Below are 25,831 nucleotides of genomic sequence, written 5' to 3' on the forward strand. Positions count from 1 at the left end.
ACGAATCGTGATAAGTGTTAGTAATTTTGAACCAGTGTAAGTGTTTTGGGTTTTTTAGTTGAATTGACAAATTTTATGATCAAACAGATATATCTATATGCAAGAAACACATCCTTTTTTAATGCAGGTATATCACATAAGATACTGAAGAAGTACAAATGTAGTTGGGTTGTGGGGATAAGATAATCTGTTTCATTGTGAACGCCGGTATTCTTGTTGTTGTTTAATAGAATTCCCATTATGAAACATAGTCCATGAATCGAGAATCACTGATAATGTTGCGGAAAAGATATTTCCTAGGAAATATCGTTTGATCTAACACAAGCGATATCTCCTGTGGATCACAGTTTTGGATAATAAAATTCGCTATCAGCTTTCTTTCACTAATGTCTGATCTCCTCACGTAGGTTAAAATAGAATGACAAATGGTGTCTGCAACCAATAACGGGCCATATATACCGGATGTGAAAACAAATGCCATTCTTGGAAAAAAACAACAACACATGTTTGAAATGTAGATAAAGCCACACTTATATTTTATACCGTATATTTTCTCATACACTGAGAGATCCCTTCGTCTTCGAATTGTATAAACATGATCACGTGTTTCAGGATATTCACTGGAAGACAAGTTTTATGATTGAATATACACCTGATCAATCTTACTGCTGCTCACATTTTCAGTTCTAATACTTCTTGCGTATTTTTACACACTTTTGTTGCACTGATATACAAAATCATAATCAAAGGGGGGTAACTCTGGCCTGGTTTTCTCGACAAAAGTCTCATAATGACATAACATTTCAGCACTTATATCGAGGGTAATAATTTCATTGTAAGAAATGAGTGTATGTTTTCAATCATTGATGTTAGCTATCGACAAAATTCCATTTGGTTTCATATGGAACTGGAATTATTTCGTGTACACTTCCCCTTTAAAGAATAACTCAGTCTGCATCTGTCGATCATTTTCTCTCCTATAAAATGTCAACGAGTGATGACATTTGCTAAAAATGTTTAATACCAGATGAAACAGTCACGTCCCCACTTGTATTTTAGACATGTATTTTTTTTTCCAAACCCGACAGTCAGTGATATAAATGACCAGTGTCTGATGTAATTCCCACTGTATTGACGTGCATAATCGAGTCTGGATCAGACAATCGCGTGATTGACACCATGAGTGACAGTTTACACAACTAGGACACGATGACTCATCAAGCACGTCAGCGATACTCACCCCCGGGTCCCGTTAGTCGTCTCTTGACACGAATATAGGTTGATCTGTTCTAAGTAGGATTTTGGTGGCTTGGTAATTCCGACATTATTCTGCATACTGCTGGCTAATCGTCACCACAACCAGGGAGCCTATATAGAAGGGGAGAAGAAACTCCTCGAAAAGCCGCTGAACGTATGTCTCGGGTCGTTACGTAACCACTGTAGCCAATATGGTGGCAGCGTAGTATTTGAGATAGAGTCCGGTTTATTTTCAACAGCTGATTAAGTTCGCTGAGTGTTATAACAACTGAAATCTGACATGTAGAAGATAGGTTAACTATTTTGTCACTTCAGCTCAAGTCAAATAATTGGTATTAGTGTCCGTATTAGGACAGTAGATCTGTAGTAAAGTTTCAAGTCGGTATGTTATAGCTCACTGGCTAAACTGTGCCGATAAAAACGTCTTTCACACATTCGTTTCATTTTTAGAAGGAGAACATACCTTTAGTTGAAAGGTATTTGCAAGCAACACTGAGAGTTTTATGACTTAAATTGTTAGGGTGTATTTGAGATGTGTGAAAAATATGATCTTTCCTAGTTACTTCCTCAAAAACATCTTTCACATACACCTTCAATTCATATGAGGGAATATACTATCAGGTGAAATGTGTTTGCAAGTAACAGTGATAGTATCATAAGGTTAGGGTGTATTTGAGGTGTGTGAAAAATATGACATGTTGCCGATTTGACCTGATTCGCCATTGACGCTTGAGGGTTATAGTTCCATAACTTCTTTCTTTCTTGTTGATCTTATTATTTGACAAAACTGGAAAGGTGTTTTAGAACGCTTTTGTGGGAGCTTTACACTTTATTTTTGAGGGCAGTGTGACAGTGTCAGTTAACATTTTGTTATTGTTAATGCCATTCCCCACACGCAATAAGATATCTGAATAAATTATTAATGGAAACAAAAATGTTTCAAAGTAGATTTTTTAAAAGGACAGCTGATGTTAACACGTGTTCTCGTGATACTTTTGCGTTCTTAAATATGTTTTGGGAGGGAAGGAGGCGGTGCATCATTTATTCTTTCCTTCACTCACATAATCCTTGCTCTTAATTCTTACTATAATTCATTCATTCATTCATTCATTCATTCATTCATTCCTTGTAAAATTCCGACTGATACAATAAACTGGCTGAAGGTCTGTTAAACCAGGGATAATCTACAACGTACATACTCTATATAGTCTCCCTGGTTAAACACAACTGAAGTTACACTGGAAACGAGCCAAGTCATCGTGTGCGTTGGAGCATGACGAGGCACACGTTAATTAGTACACATGGTAAAGCAATCAAGCGAGTGACCCATCCCTGTTGTAGAATATCCCTGCCACAACACAATCTGAACTCATTCTCTCGAAACAGAATTAATAGCTGCCTATGCATAATAACACTTTATTCACAAAACGCCCATATCTTCAGTATAAATTCTGATGTCAGCCTACTTCATACGTGTTACCTACGTCGCCATGTTAAACGGAGACTGTGTATTTTTAACCTGTTGTGAGGTTTTAAATGTTCAGTCACATGACGATAGAGGCGGCCTAAATAATTTAACAGAGAGCGCACCTGTCGCACCTTCGGCCGTTGTAATGTGAGTCACGCAGACTACACTGACACAAGATTTTCAATTCCGATGTTACGCAAGTAACAGTCTTTCCTGATTACACTCGCGCCGAGACCCGCATGAAGGCATGTCCCGACACACAACTTGGAGCGGCCTACCCTGTACTACAGGTAGTGTGCAGCCTCACAGGAGGGTGGGAGCAGCGTTACATGTATAGCAAGGTAAGGTGGATACATGTCGAACGCTCACTTTGATAAATCGACGGAAACGTGGTGAGAGAGGAGCAAGATTGTTATGCATTTACCTGATACAGAGGCCGTTAGTCTGATTACTCAGGTCATGTATTCTTCTCAACACAACATTTACCTGTATTTCCGACCTATAGACGTCGACTTCGATAAGCCGCACTTTGTATTCCTGACCAGCGTCTATCTCCCATCACTAGGGTAACACCTAAGATTAGTTTCGCGACTTGTCTTGGATTTGTACAACATAACCATTAGGTCATCTGGGTATATGACGTAATGTTTTTTGTTGTTTTCCATGTCACCTGTCGTCAAGGGTGGAAGTCACTCACATCAACAGCGACAAAAACGCCCCATACATCTTTAAAGTGAGTTATTGAGCCAATAAGACCGGTTACGATTGGTAATAAGTGTATTGTGCATCCTATGCTTAAATATGGGTGCCTCTACTAAAGTTTGGAGACTCAAAATTGTTACATTTTGTCCACGAGTCAGGACAGGCAGGCGTGTGGCCCCCGATATACGGCTCACCGGCGGCATAGGGATTGGACTGCGAATTGTGTTGTTGTCATTTTGTCTGCTGATTGTGTCGGGCGACATAGAAATGAACCCAGGGCCTCGTTACCCCCTTCGTTACCCCCCTCAGTCTGATAAAGTACAGACACTACTTTCAACTAAGAATGTGAGTGGAGAGTGTTTGACAATTGAAAGCGACTCAAATCCGTCGGTCATGGCCGATCTCGCTTTAACGGTGAAAGCTATCCAGGAACAAACTACCTCCCTTAGCAATAAACGCGATGTGTTTACAAGTGAATACGAAAACAAACTATCAGCACTGACAGATGAAAATAGTGAACTAAAAAAAGGATTTCGTATTTAGAAGTAAAAACGGACAAAACTGAGACTCAATCCAGGCGAAATAATATTTTGTTTCACGAAGTCCTTGATTCAAAAGGTGAACCTTGGGATGCAAGTGAATCCAGAGTGAGAACCTTTATTAAAGACAAACTTAACATAAAGCCAGCTGAGGACATGCCAATACAAAGAACTCATCGCATTCCTTCAAAGACTGGCACCCGTCCTATTATTGTGAAATTTGCCAACTATAAGGACAAGTCAACCATTCTTAAATCTGAGAGGGACTGTTTAAAGGAGGATAGAGAGCACCGAGTCTCTGACGATTACACTGAGAGAGTAGATGGTTAAGGTCATGTCTTGTTCCGTTCATGAAGAAAGCCAGAGAAGAGAACAAGATTTCTTTCAGGAGCTACGACAAACTTATATTTGAGGGGAAAGTGTTCATTTATGATGAAGAGAGCGAGTCGCTGTTCCAAACAGGTCAACGCCGAAACTGGAAACCCAACAAAAGACCCCCAGACAACTACAGCAGGGACGGGCAAGGTGATGCAGCAGCTGCAAGGTCCCCTGCTGACCAGGATGTACACACCCTTACCACATAGGACAGCGGTCCAGTTGCGAACTCACAAAAATCAAAACGTGTTCATGATGTTGATAACGTTTCTCTATGTGCTTGGAATGTGTGTGGTTTATTGCCTAAAATACAATTTTCTGTTTTCCTGAAACCATGTGCACTGAAAGGTCAACTGCACCAGGGGAAGCATTTACCGGGTTTGTACTTCACTACTGTAACGCAAAACGACAGTAGGCTAGAGGTAGGCCGTCTGGTGGCATGTGTGTGATGATCCGCCAAGGCATTGAAAATGCTTTAGAAAGGGTATATGCACACTGGGATAATATTATTATACTGACGGTAGTTAATAATCGGTTTCCCCAGACTAGTGAAAATATATTTCTTGTATTCACATGCATACATCCGGAAAAATCTCCTGCGTATGACAAATCTGAAGAGAATGGTGCCAACCGTCTGCAAAACAAACTGTTGCATATTAAGCGTGATTACGGGGATTCCATCAAATTTGTTTTATGCGGTGACCTAAATGCGAGAACTGGGCCAGATCCTGACTTTATTACTGACGATAGCAGTGAATACCTTCTATTTGGTGACACATATAACACGGACAGTTTTGAAAAACCTCGAAACTCAGAAGATGATATTACAGTCAAATAAATATGGCAGATGCTTGCTTGAACTGTGTAAACTGTTTGGTATACCCATTGCAAAGGGGCGTTGCAACCCAACTGCTTCTCGTTTGTATACATACATTTCCGATATGGGTACAAGTGTTGTGGACTGTTGTATTCTGTCCACTGAGATGTTCGGTTACTTGCAAGATTTCTGAGCGCACTGAGTCGGACCATACGCCGATTGTTGTCGTCTTATCCAGCCTATTTTCGGGTCTAGATTCTGATGTTTCTGCGTGTACAGATGCTCCTGTTCTAACCCGTGTACCGAGATACAGACTCCCTGACGCCTTTGTCACAGAATACAATAACTGCCTCATGCAAACCATCCAGTCAAGTATATTTGACAATTTTGTAACATTACTAGATGTCGATATTAACCAGGCTGCGAAGAAGATGGGTGATATTTTGATATATTGTTCCCCAACTAGGTCATTGTTCAATACCAGCCTAAATAAACAAAGAGAACAGCCGCCGTGGTTTGATCAGGACTGTCGTATTAAAAAAACGCTAAGCAGAAAGCATTATCTATCTTCCGTAAATTTAAGTGTCAGTTAAATTTAAATAAATACTTATCAGCAAAGAATTTAAGAGGTGCTGTCAACTTAAAAATGATAATTACGATAAGAAAACTGCGGATGATATATGCATTGCAGCAAGGTAGGGAGACTGTAAATCCTTTTGGAAGTCTTTGAAATCCCTGATGTGGTAGGAGAATACAAAGTGGCATTTCTCCAGATATCTGATTATCGTACTTCACATCATTACTTTGTCCTGAGCCAGGCAGTGGGACCAATGTTTTTGATGAAACTGTATCTGATTTCTTACATTCTCATTCCTGTGACAATTGTAATAACTTGACCCTTACTGATGAACTATTAACAGGTCAAATCACAGTAAAAGAAATTGAAGATAGTATTGGTATGCTGCAACGAAACTCCTGGCGAAGATGGTATTCCAACAGAATTTCTTAAGTTAGCCGACACTACAACTGTTACTAAATACCTGCACTTACTGTTTAATAAGATGTTAGATACAGGTCACTTTCCCGAGGTGTGGAATATTGGAATGGTTGTCCCTCTATTTAATCTGGAAGCAGATCAAATCCGAATAATTACAGAGGGGTCTCGTTGCTAAATGTTATTGGTAAAGTGTTTACAATGAACTCATAAAAATAACAGCTTAGAGCTCACCAGCTACCATTACTAACTACCCTATCAGCCATGTATACTTTGTCACAGCTACAGCCACTATTGGCTTCCTCTTATTGTCTCATCATTACTACCACCCATTGTTGTTGTTAATCCCCCACCTTTGATTCATACCTACCTGTTGTTATTACTTTATCCCTGTCCATGTATATAAGTCTGTTCTGTGATGTATTACTCCACTCTTGCTTGACAACGGTATAAGGATCCATACCGAAACGTCGCATCATATGCAATAAAGAAGTTGTTATCCATAAAGAATCTTACCCTCTTAAAGGTTGCCATGGCAAAATGTTTAACATATTGAAGAGTATGTATTCATCAGTTAAAGCTTGTGTAAAATCTGAAGATGGCATCACGCAACAGTTTGAAACTTCATGGTTGTGTTTTAAGCCCTGTGCTATTCATATTTTTTTTATAAATGAACTTGTAATTGAAATGTATAAGAAATGCAATCATGAAATATTCATAAGCCAAGATATAAAAGACATAATGATGCTATTGTTTGCAGATGATGTTACACTGTTTTCATTTACTGTAGCAGGTTTGCAAAGACAATTGAATGTATTAGATGATGTTTGTGAAAAAATGGACTCTTGAAGTGAATACAGAAAAAAAAACAGATATAACAGTATTAAAAAACGGTGGTACATGACGGAGAAACGAGAAATGGTACTTTGGGGGTAAACAACTAAAAAGTGTCACATATTATAAGTACTTAGGGTTGATATTCTCCTCAAGGCTCTCTTGGTCAAGCGCTTGTAATACTCTAAAGCAATGGCTTCTGTATTTCATTTATTTAGTAAGAACAGATATATCTCATTCACTACAGCCTGTGAAATATTTGATAAGAAAATTGCTCCTGTTTTATTATACGCAAGTGAAAGTGTAATAGAGCAAGTGCAAACTACATATTTTAAGCAATACTTAAGAGTGGGAAAGTTTGCATCTAACAATGCTATGCTTGGTGAGACTGGTAGATGTGAAATGCTCATACTAACTCAAGTACGATTTATTAAGTATTGGATTAAGTTGTTGCAAATGAAAGTAAATCGGTATCCATATCAATGTTATGTACTACGAAAAAAATAGATGAAAATGGAAAATGTAATTGGGTGTCCAACATTAGAACTATATTGTGTAGATGAGGTTTTTCATTTGTGTGGATAACACAAACTGTTGGTGATGCAGGTATGATTATTCGGCAGTTAGGAGAAAGATTAACTGATATGCACAAACAAACTTGGCATGATTCTTTTTGTAGCTCGCATTATCTACCACACTACTCTAAGCTGAAAGTAATTCTGGAGCCTGAAAGGTATATTTTGCAGCTGAATGATAAGTCTCCTGAGAGTAGTTTGTACATTTAGAATATCCCTACATAATTTTAAAATTGCGTCTTTCAGGAGAAATAAAGACAATTGTATAACCAGGTGTATTTGTACAATTTGTATTCTTGGAACGATTGAAGATGAGTATCATGTTTTCATGCAATGTACAACATGTAATGAAATTCGCCAAAAAGTACTTGCCGCAGGTGAATGCCATGTCTCAATGTGAACAAAGCATGATAAATGTACTACGTACAGTCTAAAGATCCACACCTTATTAAATCAGTTGCTCTGTTTTTGAAACACCTACTTAAGCACTACTTTTGAAACTAACACGTTTCATTGTAAAGTATTGTATGTGTCAATTGTATTATAGGCCGTTATCCCCACATTACTGAATAAATATGCCTGTCTGCCTCTCTCCTCTCTCTCTCCATACATGCACGCACACGCTCGCACGCACACACACACACACACACATACACACACACATACACACACACACACACACACACTCCTGAGAGGGGACGTAAGTCCCAAAACGTTTGATGTAAATTTAAGTCTACCAGGTTTTTAATCGTAGTATTCCTCAAGTTGTCATTTTAAATTTGGCTAGCATTTCGTTCACTCGCCAGCAGCTGAAGGCATGATGTAAATCTAGCAAGGGTCCATGCAGGGAGCAAAGGTACTTAACTCCCCATGGTCCCTAGTATGGTGATCTACCTTCGGTTGTTGGCGATCTATAGCCCGTGTTTTATAATGTATCGTCTTCTTTAATGACAATGTTTTAGTTTTTCAAGCTGGTATTATACTCATAACTGTGATGTTCTAGCGTTTTACTGTCCTTCGTTTACGGGGTTTTATACTATGCATATATTTCTTTTCAGAATTAAATGTTATCGTCACGATATGGCTGAAATATTGTCGATGTGACGATAAACATTACTCACTCACTCACACACACACATACACATACAGAGGGGAGCGGTGAAGGGGTGGCGGGGTTGGTTTGTTTTTTTTCTTTTGGCCTGTTTTCTTTTTTGGGGTTTTTTTTATTGTTGGTTTTTGGGTTGTTTTTTTTCGGCTTTTTTCTTATTTTAATTTATTTATTGGGGGGATGTTCAATTGTATTTATTTATTTATTTATTTATTTATTTATTTATTTATTTATTTATTTATTTATTTATTTATTTATTTATTTATTTATTTCGGGTGTCATTTTTTGTTTGTTTTCTTTTTCGTTTTTTTATGTTGACTTAAACCTGCTCGATACACCTAAAGGAGAAAAACAGTTGTTAAAGATATGTTCCGATGCTCACCTTATGTTTCCATTTTTATTTCTGAAAAGGGTTCAATAATTACAAATGAGACTTGTTTTTCGAGTTTGCGAATAAACATTACTTTCAAAAAATCAATCTTCATTAAATCCCAAGGCAGAAACACAAAAACGGATTTAAAATGTTTCTGAAACTGAACATTCGTGCAATCTTTCTATCATACCTAACGCGGAATTTTAACTTATTTCGCATAGCAATACATGAATGACCAAAAAGAGTGAGACTAAAATATTCCCAGAGATGTGAAATATATATCAAGTGTTGAAGATTAACGTTGATTAGTTATACAGATATATCATTACTGTTTTAAACCTCCTGGCCATTAATAATTACGCTTCCTAAAACTGAAAGCGCACGTACAATGAGCACAACACTCTCGCAGGACTGTCAGAACATACACTCACTTGGACCAGTGAGAGCCTGTATGTCAATAAACGTCTGTATCCATATTCGCCTACATTTGTTGTATCCCTGCTACTTGAAGAATTTATCCGCCATCTTGGATTTGGACACCTAGTGTGTCTATTTGTAGAGTATGAGTCACTCCTATATTTAGCCTGTGACAGTACATGGGATTCCCCACAATTTTATTTTTAGACTCTGCTTATGTCTATATTTAGGGTATGACTCATGTCATACATGGGATTCCCCCACCATTTATTTTTAGATTCAAAGGGGGATTATATAGACTGTGTGCCATTCACTGGATTATATAGACTGTGTGCCATTCACTGGATTATATAGACTGTGTGCCATTCACTGGATTATATAGACTGTGTGCCATTCACTGGATTATATAGACTGTGTGCCATTCACTGGATTATATACTTTGTGGATACATATTTTCAACTATACATCAACAGAATATTAAGGTAAGTGTACACAAACAAGGGAGAAACAACTTACCTCATGGCAGGTATATCCATTGTATTCAACAGCACGTATAGTTCCATGAATGAATAGATTCACACACAGATCCAGGAGTATGAAATATCACAGATTTCCATGAAGTATCCAATGTATCCAGGAGCACAGATTTCCATGACATATCCAATGTATCCAGGAGCACAGATTTCCATAACATTAGCTATACCACTGGCTCCCACTAATTGATTGGATTTGGCTAATTACCCCGGAATATTTTCTTTATTCGTATACTACAGAAAAACTATTCAATCTTTTTCAATTATTTCTTCTGTTATGTTTAGACAACATATTAAAGTAAATAATATCCAAAAATGGTGTTTGCTGTTTGTTTAGTTAATTAGCGACAGCGAGGTGAATGTCAGCTTTGGCAGTCTGTCAAAGGTCCCGTCCCGTGGACCGTTTGATGACAGTGCCCAGTTTCGTCGGGGTATTTTCAAAGCACCGTGGTGCTGCCATTCTAAGTTCAAATGTCATGAAAATCGGTGAACCATAAGATCCGAAGACGGTCTTTCATGTGGTATATTTTATCTATTATTATTATTATTATTATTTTATTTCGACGAATCAAGAGGAACCGTGTGGAATTGACGTTTGAAAAACTCCCCCATTTTCAAGTGCTCGCCATTTTCAAGGTAAGTGCGATTTCAATCTGCTTCATCGTGTTACATAAAGAGCAACATTTCCGCTCTAATTTGATGTATATATCAACAATATTAAAATTGGGTAACACGGCGTGAGATCGCGTAATATAAAACTAGTGCCGTTCAAAACGTGCCATATTTTCACCCCTTGGGCCTGACCCATGCGCTAACAGCCTCAGAGCGTAGGCCTGTGTGCAAAACTTCACCCATTTTCAAGTGCTCGCCATTTGCAAATTAAGTCCGGTTTCAATCTGCTTCATCGTGTTACAAAAAGAGCAACATTTCCCCTTTATTTTGATGTATATATCAAGAATATTGAAATTGGGTAACACGGCGTGAGATCGCGTAGTATGAGACTACTGCCGTTCAAAACGTGCCACTTTCACCCCGGAGCCCACTAACAGCCGTAAATTAGAGCGTGGGTCTCTGCAAACTGTTACTGCACAGTAAATAGTGAACGATCGTCATCTACTGAAATGGGTCTGCATATATAAAAATTATAATATCCGACACGTAATATTTCCCTCCCTGAAACATTTCTAATAGTTCCCACCCAGAATGTGAGCTCGGTTCCATATACGGTTCATCTTAGAGTGATTTCAGTTCAGTCTGTAAACAGTATGATACATAGCGAGTAAAGTTGATAGATAATGGATACATACGCATATTTTGTTTCTCTAAAAATCATATTTATTGACGCTGGACGATAACATGTCAACAAACTGTTTTCGTAGTTGAAAAATCGAGATCGCGCGAAACCTCATCGGTGACAGGTGAAATTGTTCCACGCCTATGAAACGATCCGGCAGTGGACAAAAGTGCTGCCGCTCAACCTCAGTTGTGTTTAAAAATATTTTACACGTGTACATCAAAACATTAAACAAAAAAAGCACAATGTTACGGTGTATTTCCATTCGTAAAATAATTGTCTTTGATACCGTATTTCGCCGAGTATTGCATCAGAATTCATACAGTTGTATTATGAGATACGTTTTAACTGAATCACCGGTAGATAGCTGGGGAGGTGTGCACAGCTGATCGCCATTTCCGGCTTTGTGTACGAGAGAAATACACACGGTAATCTTAACCCCTGCAAAAGCCCAGCATACACCTTTAGACTGAAATGGTGTATAATCTTGTCTTATGATGTCTATTTGCAAATTTGACGCGTTCCCTGACATGGTCATGTTGTTTTGATAATGTCTGCTGTTTAGTAGGATCATGGGCACAGTGATATACAAAAACTCTAATGATGGACAGGTGACACACCATTATGTAACGGTTGTGTTTTATTGTAAGTAACAGTTGTGCTTTATTGTCTTTCCCCCCAGCATCAGTAATCATCTCACAAAATTGAATGTTGTTTCGAATTTCCGATAATTTGATGTGATTTTTATACGATGGACAGACGATCAACCCTTCCCCCCCCCAAAAAAAAAAAAAAAAAAAAAATCAAACGATGGACATCACTCACGCTGAAGCTAAACGGATTGCTAACGATGATTTTGTCTGCATTTAGTAATTTCATATGCCCAGAAATTTTTTGTTTATTGGTTGATTTTTTAAATTAAATTTGTAAGTATACGTTCTGGAATGTTTATAACATTCTGCTGATTTTTCTGTTTTCCATGTGAAATCCAAGATTATGTAGTCTAAAAGACTTGATGAAATTATGCAGCATAATGAAAATGCAAAATGACTGATGTATTTATTATGATAATACGATATACTCATAATACTGTGTCAGGATTGAGAAATTAGTAGCAAAGTAAAAATGTATAACCATGTGTGGAATAGTTTTGATTAGTGAAGATATATATATATATTTGTGTTGATGTGTGTTAGTGAAATCTGTTTTTTGTCATACAGAAAATACCTTAAATTAAGATTTCATGCATAAGATCTTTGCTTCTCTGCTTGAAAATGTGAAGTTTAAAATATATTTTGACTTAAGTTAACAAAACTTATAATAAATATTGTTTCAGGTCAGATCATCTGGGTCTCCCCAGCATCTCTTTCATACGGCCATGGAAGTTCCTTCACCCCCTCGGTATTCCAGGACAGTTTATATGTCTCTTCAGGGATGACCAGTCTATCAACAGCAGTCAGTTTATTTTTTCAACTAGCCATCCCAGGCCAACTTCTGCTGGTAAAATGTGTTTCCACCTGAAATATCTTCAACTTCAATCTACATATGATTATGAAGATTACAAACAGAGGTAAGCTGCAATTAATTCCATGAATAAAATACTTATTGTGCTGGAGAGTAAGAGCAAAACATAAACAAAATATAATCTGGCATAAACTAAAATATATTTTATACATTTTTTGTGACATATGGATGGTGGAAGGTTTCAAAATGACCCCCCTTTCTCTGCAGGTTTTAAGCATGAGGGAAAGTGTCCAGTCCAGTGAAGAAAGTAACAAAGGCAATAACAGACAATATCGTGAACATTGTTATTCCCTTATGAGACACAATTTTGTGTGATGCATTTAATTTTTGTGTAGACAAAGAAATTTCTACTTATATCAGTTAAAATAATGCATGACTGATATTTTTATCAAGTTTATATTGGTGGGGTACAGCAAGAGTATGAACAGATGAATAAAAATGCTTAAAAAGTATGAGTGTGTTTGCTGTTTTGTTTAATGATATTTAGGAGTCATCTTTGTATGAATTCCAGAGTTGTAGATGGTGTGCTTCCCCTGGAGTCATGGTCCATGTTACTTGGGCATGCGCTGTGTTTTTAATTGTGTGCTTAATAACTCTTAATCCATTACATGTATCTGAGTTCTGATGCCAGAAATGAAATCAGGGGTATCAAATTACCCTTTGTGCCAAATTTTGTATAAATACACCCCCAAAACAGCAAAGTTATGGAAAAATTAAGATATTTTCGACGAAAAAAGTGGTCCGCGATTTTCCAGTAATTATGAACACACTTGATCCAAACCTGGACCCAGAATTTCGACACTTTAATTGCCTCTAAAATATTTGTTTATTGTCCGATTATCAAAAGGAAAAGTGATCTGAAATCAGTAGAATGCCAGCTATCAGACAATGTTATTTGTATTCATTTGTCTGTAATATGAAAAAAATCATGTGGTATAGCTAATGACATATCCAATGTATCCAGCACCACATAGGTATCCAACATCCCAGCATGTCGAGATGATTTGGTGGGTTGGGACAAGTAACCCATTCATGTGGACAAACAGGTTAGGAATGACTGTAGCCCAACAATGAATGAATCATTTGCCCACCCTAGGGCTCCTTTATTTTTTACATATGTACAAGGCAAGTAATATTATATACAAACACAACAATATCTACAAGCACCGAATACCAGTTAACAGTATTCACAAAAACAAACATAGAAAAAAAAACCAAACATACATATGAACAAGTAATCACTCTCTCTCACACACACACACAGACAGATAACATTATATACAAAGTTAACAACCATATGTACAAATATGTAAAACTAACTCTACAAAACTAACACACTACAAAAACACAACCTAATAATCATTCATGATAATTTCTGATATATCTAGGACTGACTCTACATATTGAAGAGTCAGTATTTGTCTTCTTATTTCCTCCCTCCGCCACTCAATGTGATTTTTGAAGTATTCCTTGAGCCTGTAATGAGAAGGATAAAAACAATGTTTAAAAAAATGACGAGAATGTATTTACTTCGGATAATAATAAATTTAATATAATATATACTTACGGGGAGGAGGAAGAAGAAGATGGTGCTGGAGTGGAGTTGGTCAATGGTGGTGGTGGTGGCATGGACACCCCTGTGATGACACAGTCATCATCATCACTGTAATGCAAATAATATTCACATAAATTGGTTGAAATTCCTTCTCTCTCTCTCTCTCTCTCTCTCTCTCTCACACACACACACACACACACACACACACACACACTATAACATCTATTACAATGTTATGAACCCATTCACATAACTTACTCTGGGGCATCCATCTCCTCATCACTGTCATCACTGCAAAAGAAAAATGACATGATTACTATTGTGATTGTGATTAACAACATTACCATGAATTAAACTGAATACTCTACTTATATGTGAAGACTGCAGAAAAAACTCACCCCATCTCCTCCCCTGTAATGTCTGAATACTGTGGGGAGGTTTGTGTCTTGTCTTGACTGAAAAAAAATGGATTTCATCATTTTACACTGGTATTATGCTCAGGAATCCTCATAGTTAAACAAAATATTCTTTGGAATGAAATTAACTTTCCCATTACTACTTCAGATTTTTCAACATGCATTACAATAGTATGAAAGCATTACTTACTCAGCAGAGGCCAATATGGCCTCCTCCGCCCCCCAAAAGAAGTTCTCATCACTGAAATAACAACAAAAATGAATTAGTAAAATTTCTTTCTCAGACATTTACCAGCAATTAAACTGAATATAAAAAAGAAGGAAAATAGCAAACTTACTCCTGTCCCAGCAGTAGTCATCGAAATGTGGGGTTGTAGGGGTTTCCCCCAATCTGTCTTGACTGAAAAATAAAATATTTTAGCGCTGTCATTTGTACACACACATCATGTTAAGGAATCAGTCAGTAAACATGTTGTATTTAAAACAAAATATAACATAGAATAAAAAAGGAGAAATACTCACAGTTCAAGATATTCCTCAGCCATTTCTGTGTGTACTACAGCAACGAGGCATGAACTTGGGTGAAAATGTGTAAAGGAATGGGAACCAGGGTTTTATATTAGGAATATTCAGACAAAGAACTTCTCCTTCCAAACTCTGGAACTTTCTTTTTGTGACCTGCAATAGTTTTAAGGTTGCCGTTTCCTCTCAGTTTGACCTGTATTTTGAAGGCCGCCATTTCATCTCAATTTGGCCTATATTTCATCTCACTATGATCTGCATCTGTAAGGGGGTCATCCACTGGTGTTGGAAAATTCCACTATTTTCAGGTTCCCCTAGGCCTAAGGTTGAGAATACTGGCATTGGAAATTGTACCAAACAACCCCTCCAGTGTACTATCCTAAAGAGTATTCACCTTGCAAACATCCGGCTGTACCACACAAAGGACACAAAGACACAAAAAAATAATGAAATATTGACTTTATTATGTCAGCTACAATAAAAATAGTTGTTGATATTTCTCTTCCTAACAAACCCTAACAAATCAGTCACAATTCATATTTATGATGTGGTTTTACAGCAAAATTATACTGGCCCATTGTTTCATTTGTTTTGCCACCATAACAAAAAAATCACTTCATCTATTTACAGTTCACACTCTCGCATTATTCGCCAACACATCATGTATACTATGTGTGGTGATATGTCAATGTAGACGTCGGTCATGCCTCATCAGTACATATGGTGTGTGTTCGTGGTAATATCAGAACAATGTAACGATACATACGTGATCTGTCCCGTTATCAGTATGAAAATCATGAACAGTGTACACACCAAACACATTGTCCATCAGAATAAAGAATAATGCATTAGAATGTAATCCATAACACCTATTCCATTGTGTAAGCCAGTTTCCCTCCATTTCTAAGATCAGACAAAGAAACACATGGGCATCCATTAGTAAACTAGAGTTATGTCAATTACTCTTGGGAACCAGCTCCGTTAAACCGGTGCGAAAACGGCTTGGGCTCAAAACGGTTAACGAACAGGTCTATCAAAACGACTCATATTTCTGAATGAATGATGTATTACTTTAAAGTGACTATATGGATATAATAATGACATGCTGTTTAATGATATTGTTAGCACAAAATGAAAAGTATTAATATGACTCAATACTGCAAAGTATGGTTCAGGGTGAAATGTTTGTTTTATTTCAGATGGAAAAATAGATTCTTTTGATGATCATGCTAGTTTGATTAAGTGGGCAGAAGAACATGGTCTGTCACATGATGAGTCAGTAAATATGAGGTCTATATGCCTGCTGTGTAGACAGATAGAAGAGCAGTCACAAGCAACAACAACAACCATAACATCACCTGAAAACCACTTGGTAGAAGAAGAACAAATGGAGGAAATGTCTTCTTCATATGACCTCAGCTCTGATGGCAGTCCCTCCACGGAGGACATGAACCCAATCAAAACCCATGATCAGAAACAGAAGGGTTTACCATGCTCCTTTTGTGGAAGTACTTTTAGGAAAATGCACTCACTTCGCCAGTATAAGTTGACCTGCCCTAAACGTCCCTCACTCACCAATCCCAGTACCTCTCAACAAGTTGCTGTAAATGCAAGGAAACGATCAGGCTCTCCAGTACCAGGACCATCCCAAAAACGTGTACATAGGGGGTCTCAGTTATCTAAGTCATTGGACAACTTGACTCAGGTCAGTCTCTTTCAAGGGGATCTTGATTACAACACATATTTATCCAGTCCAGTGGGGTTGAATGAATTCGATATCTATTTGGGTAGTCAGCAACAAAGAGCTGGAAAGGATGACTCAGGGGAGGTCCAACCTGCTTATGAATTTCACCTTAGGAAGGAACGAACCTTTGCAAAACATGCAGCTGTGGAAAGAGTGTACAATGTACGATTTAATGATCAATGGAAGGGACAAAATTTAAAAGATTTACAGGACAACTTACATGCCATGTTTGACGATGTGTTAAGACAAGCTAGGGGAAATCTACAGGATGAAGATTTGGCTCGAGTCGTGCTTCATCATCAAACTTTGCAATACCCTATTGTGATCCCACTCCGACCATTGGAGGAACTAAATGCTGACGTGATTCTAAGTCATATCGAAAATGTATTAAAAAGTCATAACAATCTGGCCTTGGACGATTCTTTCGATATTGATATTGGTTTTCTTGATATGCCCAAAGGAGGTGCCAGACACAACATATCCAATGTTGAAGAAAGTGTCAAAGAAAAACTGTCTATTGTCGAAATAAAAAATAAAGACAACATGTGCATGGCAAGAGTTTTAGCTGTGAGCTTGGTAAAGGTTCATCGAGTGTCTAAGGTGGAATGGGAGGATCTCCTCCAAGTTGATCCTTTAGATCAATGCGAGTGCAGGTTTCTAGTCATGTCTACCACGGACAAGAAAAGTACTCATATGGCTCATTTGGCACTGGAGCACAAGAAATGTCCGCCCGCCTTGTACACCAACTTGAAAGCTTCCACAAGTACACAACAAACCCTTTTTGCCAAAACTATGTGTGATAAAGCAGGTGTGTCCAAAGAAAGAATGGCCAATTTGACAGATATTCCCAAATTGGAAGCTGTCTTGGGATGCCAAATTTTGGTGGTCAGTGCATCGCTGGGGAAAATTCATGACCAAAGGAATTAAAGATGACAGAAAACAAGTGTTTCTCTATTTAGTGGATAACCATTTTCATGCTATCCCAAACATTTCTGGCTTTTTCAGCCAAAGTTATTTTTGTGACCACTGTCTCACCCCTTTTAGCAAAAATCACGAGCATGAATGTGAAAATTATTGTCGGGTCTGCAAGAGAAAATCCTGTAAGGTCAATGATACTGCAAAAACTTGTCCTGACTGCAACATGCAATGTCGATCGGAAGAGTGTTTTGTGACTCACAAACAACCCAAAAAATCCAAAAAGGGTGACCTCCCATCAGAATGTGAGACCTACTGGCGCTGTTCTCAGTGTTTTAAAGTCCTAAACATTTGGCAAAACAAAGATGGTCAGCACGACTGTGACACTTACATGTGTCAACCCTGTGGTAAGAGGGTGCCCATGGATCATTATTGCTATCATACACCCCTAGCTGTGAATGACAAACAGGAAGTCAAAAAGTTTATCATGTTTGATTTTGAGTGCTCACAAGATGAGATGTCTACCTGTGCAGAAGGTTATCTACCTCCCCCTTGTTCACAGTGTGGACCTGATGATGATTGCTCTCACCATACCCCATGTGATAATTGTCATCAGTCGTGGTGTGGGCGTCAGGAACACAAACCTAACTTTGTCATCGCCCAGTCTGTCTGTGATGTGTGCAAGGATGAACCTGTCACATCGAATGCAAAATGTACGAGTTGTGGATCTCGTTGCGATCATTGTTCTAAATGGCACAAGCAATTCAAATGTTTCAAGATGCCCCCATGTCCAGACACTTGTGGTCATTGAGAAGTCAAGTTCAAAGGCCCATACACAGGAGCACTATTCTGTCAATGGCTTTTCACGAAAGCTCACAAAAACCTTTCAGTGTTTGCCCACAATTTCAAGGGTTACGATGGTTATTTTATTTTGGACTATCTGATCCAAAATAGCATCCTACATGACAACATTGTGTACAATGGGTCCAAACTCATGTCCATGCATGTCCCTCGGGGCTTGAACATTCGACTGTTGGACAGTTTGTCCTATTTCAATACCAAATTGGCCAGCCTTCCCAAGATGTTCCATCTGGAAGAGTTGAAGAAAGGCTATTTCCCACATTATTTTAATACCCACGCCAATCAACGGTATGTTGGACCTTATCCTGATGCTTCTTTCTATGGAGTGAACAGTTTGTCCACCAAGGGTAGGAGTGACTTCCTACAATGGCACACAGAACAAAAGGACAAAATGTTTGACTTTGCTCAAGAGATGGAAGACTATTGTCGGTCAGATGTCCAGATCTTGAGAGAAGCTCTCATGACGTTCCGACAGTTATTATTGTCTGTCACTATAAAGACATATCTTGTCAAGGACCCTAAAACTCAGCAAATCAGTGAGAAGAAAGAACCGGGCATTGATCCTACAGATTACATTACCATTGCCAGTGTCTGCCATGGGGTATTCAAACACAAGTTTTTGACCAAGCACAGCCATGTGAAATTACTGTGGCATGTGAAAGAGGTAAAAGGACAGCAATGGGTGGAAGTCAAACCTGGGTCCTGGCTAACCCTTCAAGCAGTACAAGAGGCAGGGGCTGTGATTCACAAGGAAGAAACCCTTCCTAGTCCCATTGCGAAGGTCCCTGGAGATGGATACACCAAGGGTCAATACAGTCTCATCTCCATACAATGGCTGGAATGGTTGATCCACTCCCATGACAGACACATTCAACATGCTTTGAATGAAGGGGAATATTTGATCCCAGGGACCAAGTATAAGGTGGATGGGTACTGTCGTGACAGCAACACTGTCTATCAGTTTGATGGCTTTCTCTATCATGGATGTCCTACATGCTATCCTCACGACCGTGATAAAACAGTACTGCCTCACACCAAGCAGTCGGTCAGTGAGTATGCATTAACCATGAAAAGAAATGCAGCCATCAAAGAGAAGGGTTACGAGTTAGTGACCCTCTGGGAGCATGAGTTCAGGCAAGAACTGAAACCTAAGGCTGAACTGAAAACGTTTGTGTCTACCTTAGATCTTCAGGAACGATTAGATCCCAGAGATTCATTTTTCGGTGGACGTACCAATGCTTCCAAACTGTTTTACGAGGCCAAGGAGAAGGAAAATATTCTGTACATGGATTTCACCTTCTTGTACCCTTGGGTGAACAAGTATGGTCAGTATCCCGTGGGTCACCCTCAAATCATTACCAGAAATTTCAAATCCTTGGATCAGTATTGTGGGATTGCCAAAGTCAAGATCCTATCCCCACGTGGGCTGTATCATCCTGTTCTACCGTTGAAGTCTCAAGGGAAACTCAAATTTGCTTTGTGTCACACTTGCGCTGAAACAGAACAACAAGAACCATGTCAACACACCAATGAAGAGCGTTGCTTCATTGGGACATGGTGCCTTCCAGAGCTACTCAAAGCTCTTGAAAAGGGGTACAAAATTCTGAAAGTGTATGAGGTCTATCATTGGGAGGAAAGCACCCGGTATGACAAAACCACACACTCAGTTGGTTTGTTTGCGAGTTACATCAACACCTTCTTAAAGATAAAGAAACAGTCTTCGGGATGGCCAGCATGGTGTCAGTCAGATGAGGACAAACCGAAATATGTGGACAATTATTTGTCCAATGAAGGTATTCAGCTAGACACTGACAAAATTGAAAAAACCCTGGCCTGAGAGCTCTTTCAAAATTGATGTTAAATTCATTCTGGGGTAAATATGCCCAGAGACCCAATATGAAAAAGACCAAATTTGTTCATAGTTCTAAACTAGAAGAACTGTATCAACTTTTGGCTGACCCCAAAAAGACCCTACACGATTTTCACATTCTGAACAATCATGTAGCCCAGTTTCAGTGGACTCACGACACTGAATTCATTCCAGACAGTGATGTCACCAATATCTTTATTGGGACATTTACCACCTGTTATGCAAGGCTAAAATTGTATAGCGTGTTGGACATGCTACAAGAACGTGTGTTGTACTATGATACAGACTCAGTCATTTCTGTCTCTGCCCCTGGTGATGTGAATCCACCCTTTGGGGACTATTTAGGGGAACTCACCGATGAATTAGAAGGAGACCCCATTGCCATTTTTTGTTCAGGAGGGCCAAAAAATTATGCCTACAAAACAAAATCTGGCAAAGAAACTTGCAAAGTGAGAGGATTTACTTTGAATTATACCAACTCTCAATTGATCAATTTTGACTCTGTCAAAGACACAGTACTTTTTCACAAGAAAGACATGTTGGGCTTGGAAGAAAAAAAGGAGAAAGTCATTGAAGTGACCAACTCCTCCAAAATTACTAGAGACAAATATTCGGCCAAAGTATTCAATAGAAAAGAAACCAAACGTTATAGAATGGTCTACACTAAACGTGTTATTCAAAAAGACTTAGATACTGTGCCTTATGGGTATTGAGGTTCGTACTTGGCAGGGACATTTCTACTGTGTCAGTGTCATAGGGAGCCACAGGGAGCCACAGGGAGCCATTTGGCAACCATTTTGGGAGCCACTTGGGAGCCACAGGGAGCCATTTTGAGAGCCACAGGGAGCCACTTGGCAGCCACTTGGGAGCCACAGTCAGCCATTTTGGGAGCCACAGGGAGCCACTTGGCAGCCATTTTGGGAGCCACAGGGAGCCATTTTGGGAGCCACAGGGAGCCACTTGGGAGCCACTTGGGAGCCACATGGCACCCACTTGGGAGCCATTTTGGGAGCCACAGGGAGCCATTTTGGGAGCCACAGGGAGTCACTTGTCAGCCACTTGGGAGCCACATGGCAGCCACTTGGGAGCCACTTGGGAGCCACAGGCAGCCATTTGGCAGCCATAGGGAGCCACACTATAGATAGGATTAGTTTCATACAGGAACGTATATTCCATAAGATGGGTAGGGTATGAAAAGACTGTCCTGTACCTGGTTGTTCTGCTCGACATCTATTGAGACTTCCCTTACATCTATTCAAAGTTCACAAATTAGATTCTGAGAATAAGAGGTACTGGTTAATGAAGAGGGAGGACATGGCTGAAGTTCAACCCACTACACCCAAGGCAGCCATTACTTGGAGTCCTGAAGCAGTGATCGATCCGACTAAACCTTGGTGGGAAACTCAAAGTTTAACACCTTTTGAACCCTGCTCCAGTATTTGTGTGTCTGGGCCCACATGAGCAGGCAAGACTCGGTGGGTGTATAGACTGTTGCAACATGTGAATGGCATGTATGTGAAGGACCCACCCCAGAAAATACTGTACTGTTATGGTGTGTATCAATCTCTGTTTGATGACATGGAAAGAACTGTGCCAAACCTCGTGTTCCAACAGGGATTACCCACGGAAGCAGACATTGAGCAGTTTTCCTCTGAGGGATAACATGGACTCATTATCCTGGATTATCTCTTACATCAAGTGTTGAGCTCTAAAGACATGGAGCTGTTATTTACACAAGGCTGTCATCATCGATGCCTGAGTGTGATCTTTATTACTCAGAATTTGTATGGTCAAGGCAAATCAGCACGGACCATAGCCCTGAACACGTGGTACCTGGTCTTATTCAAGAATGTGCGGGATATTTCACAGGTGATGACTCTTGGAAAACAGTTATTTCCTGGACGTGCTGGGATTCTGGTGGAGGCATACACTGATGCTATGAAACAACCCTATGGCTATTTGGTGCTGGACATGTCTCCACGTGCAGAAGACAAGCTGAGACTCAGAACCAGAATTTTTCCAGGCGAAGACCCCATTGTATATGTGCCGAGACTATAAATAGCAGTGACTTTGTTTGTGATGTTCATTCAGTGAGTCACCTGTGAGTGTTGTGCCTATAAATAGCTGTGCAGATGAACTGAAACACCATTATGTCTAAGACACTCAGGCAGAACGGATATTTTTTACGTTTTTTGCAAGAGACCACATCCACTGTGCAAAAAAGTTGGTGTTGCAAAGTGTGACTGGTGAACAATTAAAAGCCTTGGTGGAGAACATTTATAATCTGTTACATTCAGATGTTCCTCTCTCCAAGGATAATTTGACAGAAACGTGCTCCGTTTTCTTGGTAATAAATCCGTGTCTGATGCACAGAAAAAAACAATTACTGCCAAAAAGTGTGTTTGTCATTAGTTTAGTGTTGAAGGTGGTTGGACCTTTATTGAAGACATTGTAATGGAGCATATGGATAAATATAAACGCCTCCTGAAACATGATGTGAATGGTGGTGGGAGCATAAGTGGTGATGGTGGTGCAATGGATACGTCCTCAGATGTGAGTCATCCTACCATCACTGGAGATGAAGCCTTGGATACCAGTTTGATTTTGAGTGTGCTCCCCTAACCTTACAGACAGAGAGGTGCTGCTTTATTGAGACATATTCAGAGTGACCCTGAACAGAGACTATCGTGGGATGAGAAAGGTGTGCTCATCTACAAGGGTCGAGTGATTCCAGGCAGTCATATCGCAGACTTACTCAAAGACTCGCAGTATCTGTATAAACGTTTTCAACCCAAGGGAATGACTGAATTTTACCAGGCGTTAAAAGAGATACATGTGCCTCAAGGACTTGTAGGTAACAGACAACGGCTGGAAGTGGAAATGAATTCCAAACCACCTAAAGTGACCTCTCCACCTCCTGGAATACCAATTCAACAGAGGAAGAAGTCCTTTAAATGGATTACATTGTAACTTGAGATTGTAAAGTAGACTATGGTTTGCTCCTAAACTATAGTACTACTGATGTGAACGGAGCTATTAAACAATTGAAATTATATATCTTGTTGGTTTGTTTGATAACAACAGAACACAATGCCATACCTCCCAACCGTCTTTCTCCAATAGGGGACTTGTGTGGGCTAGCGCAATTTTTTTTGTGTGTGTGTGTGTTTATTGGTTACTACAATATCACTATACTAAAGACTGGACAGGTATCAGGTTACATTATACTCCCTGAAGAGGAAACAGAGCGTCATGGACATGTTTTAGTAGGAATCTTTGCGATGATTCTATGAGAATGTTGCGGGCCCGATCCACTTTCAACAGTTGGGGTTCTTCTGCATACACGATACAGCTCACTGTTTCCGGCAGGGCTTTACTGAACTGAAGTTGTAGACGTATGTTGCCGCGTTTGATCTGATCCAAAAATTCTCTTCCATAGTAGGGTTCCAGGGTGAACTGGACTAGGGAATACCCCTTACTGAACATGTTTCTTTTGATGTTGGGAGCTGAAGAAGGGTGTCTGGGGTCAAACAGACCTTGGAAACCTGGTATGGTGTGTCCGTCTGTGATTTGTAGCGGTTGGGCTGGGAGAGATTCTCCATTCACATACAGTCCCAGGGTGGCTATGTCAAAGAGTTGAAAGTTGAAGGGGTTCTGTTCATAATCCCCATTCAGTGCCTTAGAGGATAGGAGACCTATGATCACTTTGTTTGGACAGCAGTTCTGAAAGATTTGGTCCCAAGTGAAAGCGAGTTGTCCTTGAGGGATAGAGGCTACCCGGAGATCTGTTTTGATGTAGGGGTACACTGCATTCTCTGTCGCCAAGATGTTAGCATGTCCTGTGACAACGGAAGCTGTGGGTCGTATCTTACACAGTCGGAGATAGACATCTTCCAGTATAATTTTGAATTTCTTATTGGCCACATTACTCATGATATTAAACTCGGGTTTACTAGGATAGAGTTTAATTTGCATATCCACTCCATTGATCAGGAACTTGTCACATTCCATGACATCGTCGTACAGAGGTCCACACATGTCCATGGACCTGCTGAGCCCTGTATGATCACCTCTGATGAGAAGGCCATGATTGCCCCCAGTGATTGAATCGGTACTGTTGACATCGTCATCATCTCTGTAGAAGAGCTGGCTGGTACCTCACACTTCCTCTCCTGCCGTCCCTGTTCTCACCAGGAGTTTCAAATAGCTTTTGTAGGGGTACAGATGGGTGGCTTAGGTCACCAGTTTTCCATTTAGGGTGATGTCTATTTGAGACCACAGAGATTGTAACCATTGATTTGCTGGTGCAACCTGTTCAGTGTCTACCAAAGGTGAACCGTCTGCTTGCATAATTTTAGCAGTGACGTGCAGGGTGGTTCGTTTCAAGTCGGTATAATCCACATTCTGACCACTAATGCTGAATTCAACAGGGCTGGTATCTGTGGTGATTTGAGAAGTCGGTCTCATTTCCAAAAAGTACATTTTATCTATTCCAGTCGTGAAGGAGGGTTGGGTAAATATGTCCAGCTCACTGATAGAGCTGGATTTGAAAGGGGTTGATGGGTCATTGCACGACATAATGATCGCAGAAAATGGGAGCCTGGTTTGAAAGCGTGTGCACTGTTTGATAGCTTCTGCTAGACTGACTGACTTGGTGTTACAGTACCACTTATATAGATGATGAGGTTATTTTCTTCATGCAACATCATATTTGGGATTTCACTTTCTTAGTAAAGTACAAATTCTAGTACTTTTTTTCGGTTGAGTCCCATCCGGGATTCGAACCCGCACCCTCAGAGTCAGGCACCTAATCGCCAGCACACAAAGTCAGCCGCCTAGCCCGCTCAGCCACCGCGGTTTCCAATATCTCCTGTTCATTGTTGAACACTAACACAGCTGTTACAGATGAAGTGTCACTGTCATGGGTCCAGTGATAAATGAAGCTAAATCACCGTTCCTGTCCTTTATATAGATGTCTACGTTCTGTACATCTTTCAATTTGACAGGTATGTAATAACACTGAGGAATAACGAATGTCCGTTCTCTTTTGTTTCCCTTCAGAGAAACATGTCTCAACACAGGTAGCTCCGAGTGGGAAGTGTCACAAAAGGATGAACAGATGTAGATATCCCGACATT

At 39.5% G+C, this 25,831-nt stretch overlaps 1 protein-coding gene and 1 long non-coding RNA gene across 6 annotated transcripts in view; both read left to right on the plus strand.

Moving 5' to 3' along the window:
• Window positions 1-2,761: 2,761 nt before the first annotated feature.
• The window catches only part of LOC137269890 (uncharacterized), a 175,733-nt gene continuing 152,663 nt past the window's right edge, over window positions 2,762-25,831 (plus strand). For 4 of the 5 annotated variants that reach the window (XM_067803725.1, XM_067803727.1, XM_067803728.1 and 1 more), the window contains exon 1: window positions 2,762-3,066. Coding sequence is in view for 1 of the 5 variants with exons in the window: in XM_067803726.1 (XP_067659827.1) it covers window positions 3,370-3,458 (89 nt within the window). In the remaining 4 variants the exon portion in view is untranslated. Of the gene's footprint in view, window positions 3,067-3,325; window positions 3,459-25,831 lie in introns of those variants that run through there. The other variant, XM_067803726.1, reaches the window with a different exon arrangement.
• Window positions 9,738-13,262, plus strand: LOC137269906 (uncharacterized). The gene is made up of 4 exons (XR_010955074.1): window positions 9,738-9,941; window positions 10,566-10,628; window positions 12,623-12,856; window positions 13,018-13,262. It is a non-coding gene; the product is annotated as an uncharacterized lncRNA (long non-coding RNA).

Source organism: Haliotis asinina, unplaced genomic scaffold, assembly GCF_037392515.1.
Source record: "Haliotis asinina isolate JCU_RB_2024 unplaced genomic scaffold, JCU_Hal_asi_v2 scaffold_18, whole genome shotgun sequence".
NCBI classification, from domain to species: Eukaryota; Metazoa; Mollusca; class Gastropoda; order Lepetellida; family Haliotidae; genus Haliotis; species Haliotis asinina.